Source organism: Lineus longissimus, chromosome 11, assembly GCF_910592395.1.
Source record: "Lineus longissimus chromosome 11, tnLinLong1.2, whole genome shotgun sequence".
NCBI classification, from domain to species: Eukaryota; Metazoa; Nemertea; class Pilidiophora; order Heteronemertea; family Lineidae; genus Lineus; species Lineus longissimus.
In genome coordinates this window covers 7,778,415-7,783,986 of record NC_088318.1, presented here as the reverse complement: position 1 = coordinate 7,783,986, position 5,572 = coordinate 7,778,415, and the positions used below count along the sequence as shown (strand labels likewise).

The 5,572-nt window shown below is 46.3% G+C and overlaps 1 protein-coding gene across 1 annotated transcript; it reads right to left on the bottom strand.

Annotated features, from left to right (window-relative positions):
• Window positions 1–1,335: 1,335 nt before the first annotated feature.
• On the bottom strand, window positions 1,336–2,313 carry LOC135496144 (uncharacterized). The gene has a single exon (XM_064785292.1). The coding sequence runs from the start codon at window positions 2,311–2,313 to the stop codon at window positions 1,336–1,338; it is 978 nt and encodes a 325-aa protein (XP_064641362.1).
• Window positions 2,314–5,572: the final 3,259 nt, after the last annotated feature.

Below are 5,572 nucleotides of genomic sequence, written 5' to 3'. Positions count from 1 at the left end.
TTGCTGTTAGGCGAATTGCCCAATACTAGTTATTATTATTTTTGACGTGGCAATGCGGTGAGATGCAACCAGCTTAATTGGCTTGTGTGACCGTTGTGAAGGCTCAAAAGTCTTCGCTTGATCTCTTAAACCGTGTGGGGTGTTGGAACTGACGTCAAGACGCAGTGGTTGACGTGATGCTGGGCCCCTTTATGACGTCATGGCTTTGAGACGGACATGACGTCATGCTCCTAGGGAGCATGGCGGCAAAGTTGCGCGGAATGGCGGGGAGGCGCGCCATGTGGGTTATGCCAGGGGTGGTGTGAACGGTTTCGCAGGAGTTGCTCATCAGACACTTATAAAGGCGATATTGATCAAGATGGGTTGGCCCTGCAGAGGCGGGCCGTGGACTGTTGATAGAAAAATGTTCCTATCCTAGATGTGCGGCTGTGGGGAGTAAAAGGCCGCATATCCAGTTGACCTGTAGGTATTTTACACGTCGGACAGTCTGGGACCGGAATGGTCCCGATATTAGTTCCAGGGGTCAATAGCTTGACGGATAGCCTGTCCTGAGTGGATAGGATGTGACATGGAGTGTGTCGGGATACGGTTTAAGTAATGCTGCCCCTGTCTTTGGAGTAAGACTGGGGGAACCCTGTAGAGTACACATAGGGAAAAGTTGTTAAAAGACGTGGCAATGTATGTGTACAGTACATACTAGTCTAGGACATTGAGTCCCAGCGGAGCTACAGTGCGCAATCTATGGATCCATCTGATTTCGATGGTGTCCCTGAGTACAGCACTTTGGGGCGATTCTGGGTGGGCGTGGATGAAGGACAGGATTGATATGGACACATCATCAATGCCTGCGTGGTTATGGCTGGTGAAGTGCCGGCCGATGGTGTCATCTTTGTTGCCCTTGGAGATATTGTAAAAGTGTTTTACAAATCTGTCCATGAGGCGGAGCTTGGTTTGACCAACGTATTGTTGGTTGCATCTTTTGCATGTGATGCAGTAAATGAGGTTACTGCTTTTGCATGTGATGTGCTTCATGGCCGTGTATGAGCGCGTGGTAGTTGTGCTGCCGATCCTTCCTGTCAGGTTGAGTTTAGGGCAGTAACGACAAGAGGTGTTGGCTCTTGGGCACGCGTTGCGGGAACCCGGAGGCAAACGGGTTGAGCCGGCAGTGGGGATTGTAGGTCCCCTTGATTGTGTTGCGGTGTCGGTGAATTTGGCTCTGACCAGAAGATCCCGGAGATTGGGAGGTTTTCTGTGGCCAAATGTGATGCGAGAGTCATGTAGCTGACGCGTTGCAATGGATTTCAGGAGCACGGGCCAGTTGTGGCTAACAATGCGCTATAATGCTTGGAAACCCGGGATAAAGGTCGATATAAGGAAGAAATTGTCCTCAGTCGTCCCTGGTTGATCGTCCGTGTCCAGTGGGGCCTCATCTCTGAGGAGATCAGATCTAGAGGTGCGGTAGGCCCGGATGAGGGCTGTCTCTACAAGTGGTGCAGGGTAGCCACGTCGCATGAAGTGGCGGCCGATCATGACGGCATTTTCCTCAAAATCTGTGTCCAGGCTACAGATCCGGCGGATCCTGAGAAATTGACTGTAGGGTGTGCTTTTGAGGCAATGTCTCGGGTGTGCTGAGGAGAACAGCAGGTAGTTGTGCGCGTCAGTAGGTTTGCAGTATAGGGACGTAATGATATTACGGTCTTCATTGATGCTGACTACTGTGTCTAGAAAATTCACAGACTGGCTGGAGATTTCCGCCGTGAATTTGATCGTCGGGTGGCAATCATTGAGATGTTGGATAAAGAGATCCAATTCCCTGCGGCCGTGTGTCCATATTTGGAACACATCATCGATGAACCTAACCCAGGTGAGGGGTTGTAGGTGGTATGTGTAGACGTGCGTCTCCTCGAAATGTGCCATGAAGATGTTGGCTAGGTAGGGGGCGACTTTGGTACCCATGGCAACACCTCCGGTCTGGAGGTAGTTTTCCCCATTGAACTCAAAGTTGTTCATAGTGAGGACTGCATCCAGGAGCAGGACAAGTGAGAAGTTGGTGGGTATTGTATTGGTGTCGCGGTGGGGTGCTAAAATGCGTTCCACAGCCGTTTTCCCTTCTAAATGTGGGATGTTGGTGTACAGGGAGGTGACGTCCAGGGTCACCAGTAGTGCGTCGTCAGGGAGTTGGCCTATGTCGCGTAATACCCGTAAAAAGTGTGTTGTATCCTTGATGAAGGATCTCGTTGTTTTGACCAGTGGTTGCAGGAAGCTGTCTACAAACGAAGATATTCGTTCTGTGGGGCATCCATTTGCTGACATAATGGGTCGTCCCGGAGGTGGGAGGACTCCCTTGTGTATCTTGGGTAAGAGGTAGAATTGTGGTGTGCGAGGTTTTCTCTGAATGAGATAGTCCTTGCATTTCTTGCTAATTTCCTTCCAGATATGGAGGTTATTGACAAGCAGTGAGACCTCCGATTGGTGGCGCTCAGTGAGGTTAGTGTCCTGTTTCCAATAGAAACGGATGTCAGCTAATTGGCGGAGGGCTTCCTTGGTAATTCGAGTAAGGGTTAATCTTAAGTTAAGTCGTTAGGTCAAACTCCACCACCAGTCGAGGCTGTCGGCCAATGCGGGGGGGGGGATCTCGTTGGTGGCTGGCAAAGAGAAATTACCAAAGGTACATCAATGTCATTGTTCCCCATCCGCCCGATCACCCGCCAGTCGATCAATTCTGACTATCGGCCTACAACATGACGGGGCGAGCAGTAGGCCGACTGAAATTCTGATCAATTAGGACTTTATAGTAGGCCTAGACCTATTGCTGGTTTGTTCTTACATGACATGGGGGGGGGGGGGGTGCGTTTGGGCCCCGCTGGGATCCACTAGGTTTCTAAACTTTTCGTTCGATGGACCGGCAGTGCCCATGTCAACGACGAATAAACCAGCGTATGCTTTTTGGCCCACCGTAGGGGAGTCTATACAATACCGCAGTGTCCGTCGTCCGTCGTCGTCGTCGTATCCTGTTTCAAAAACAGTGGCACGTTGCTTAACCGCTAAGCCTATGAACTTGTAACTTTGTACACAGGACTCCCTTGGTCAGATGACCTGTGACACTAAATTTCGGTCCGATCTGATTCTTAATTTGGCCACCAGGGGGCCGAATGTAAATATCTAAAAAGTGTGATATCTCGCTTATTAATGACTTGTTTTAAATGAAATTTTTGTGGTAGGTACTCATAGCAAGGATACATCATATATCATACGGGTTTTTAATTTGACCTACTTTTCAAGGTCACAGAGGTCAAATGGCGTAAATTGGCTGTTTCAGTGTAACTATGGCACGTTTTTCAACCTCCACAGCTATGAACTTGAAAGTTAGTACATATAACCCCCTATACCAGATAACCTTTGGTGCTGAATTTCAGTCTGATCTGATTCTCAACTTGGCCACCAGGGGGCCGAATGTGGATACCTAAAAAGTGTGATAATTCGCTTATCAATAACTTGTTTTCAATAAAACTTTCGTGGTGGGTACTCATAGCAAGGATACATCATATATCGTACGGGTTTTTAATTTGATCTACTTTTCAAGGTTGCAGAGGTCAAATGGCATAAATTGGCTGTTTCAGTGTAACTATGGCACGTTTCTCAACCGCCACAGCTATGAACTTGAAACTTGGTACATATAACCCCCTATATCAGATAACCTCTTGTGCTGAATATCGGTCCGATCTGATTCTCAATTTGGCCACCAGGGGGTCGAATGTGGATATCTAAAAAGTGTGATATCTCGCTTGATGACTTGTTTTCGATAAAACTTTTGTGGTAGGTACTCATAGCAAGGATACATCATATATCATATGGGTTTTTAATTTGACCTACTTGTCAAGGTCACAGAGGTCACAACGCAGACACAGATATGGCCGAAATTGCATGTTTTGTGTTTTTCGTGTTGTGGCAATCCAAAGGTCGTGAGTTCAAACCCCGGTCAGGGACGGCCAAAAATATATTTTTTATTTTATTAATTTTTATCTTTTCCCTTTTGTCTTTTCTGACTTGTATCTTACATTTTCTTGATTTTTAGCTCACCTCTTAGCAGAGGTGAGCTTATCCCATACCGTGGCGTCCGTCGTCCGTCGTCGTCGTCGTCGTCGTCGTCCGTCGTCGTCCGTCGTCCGTTAGCAGGGCACGTTTCGTAACTGTTAGAGCTATTGAGTTGAAACTTGGTACACATGTACCCTTATGTAATGACACCTTGGAGAACAAGTTTCGGTCCGATTAGTTTCATGGTTTGGCCACCAGGGGGCCAAACGTTAAAAGTGAAAATATGCAATATCTCCCTTAATAGTAGTCGGGAAATTTTGAAAAAAAATATGGTAGGTACTTCTAGCAAAGGTGCATCATATATCCTCAGGGTTTTTGATTTGACCTCCTTTTCAAGGTCACAGAGGTCAAATGGTGTAAATTGGCCGTTAGGATGTAACGATGGCACGTTTCTAAACTGCAATGACCATTTACCCCTTAGTCAGGTGATCTCAGGGACCGAAGTTTGGTCCAATATGATTCACCACTTGACCACCAGGGGGCAAAATCCGAAAACCTTAAAAATGTGATTATTCCTTAACTTCTTGCCGGATTGCCACCAATTTGATATCATGGGTACATCTAACCACCATACAGTATATGTCACACAGGTTTTTAATTTGACCTTCTTGTCAAGGTCACAGAGGTCAAATAGCGTAAATTCGCCGTCAGGCCGTAACTATGGCACGTTTCTTAACTGCAATGACTATTGATCACAAATTAAGTACACGTGTACCCCTTGGTCAGGTGATCTCAGGTACCGAAGTTTGGTGCGATCTGATTTGCCGTTTGGCCTCCAGGGAGGGGGCCAAATCCTAAATTCTTCAAAATGCCATTATTCCTAATAATGACTTGCCCGATTGGCACCAATTTTATATCATAGGTACATCTAATTCTAACAACCATTCAATGTGTCACCCGGGTCTTCTTTGATTTGACCTACTTTTCAAGGTCACAGAGGTCGAATATACTGTAAATTGGCCATTTTGGGGAAATTGTAATTGCTTGGACCTACATCAAACCTAACACTACATGACACAATACCATGCTCTTTATCCATCTTTCCTCCACATGAGGTGAGCACAATGGCCCTGGCCATTTCATTTATTTATTTGGTGCCATATCATTGGGTGGCTATCTTGTTACTGATTAGCTTTTGGTAAAAATTTTATGGTAGATACTCCTAGCAAGGATACATCACATATGATACGGGTTTTTGATTTGACGTACTTGTCAAGGTCACAGAGGTCAAATAGCGTAAATTGGCCATTTGAGCGTAACTGTGGAACGTTTGTTAACCCCTAAGGCTATGAACTTGAGACTTTGTACAAAGGACCCCCTAGGTCAGCTGACCTCTGACCCTGATTTCAGTCCGGTCTGATTCTCGACTTGGCCACCAGGGGGCCAAAAGTGAAAACCTAGGAAGTGTGATATCTCGCTTATTAGTGATTCGTTTTCAATAACATTTTTATGGTAGGTTCTCCTAGCAAGGATACAT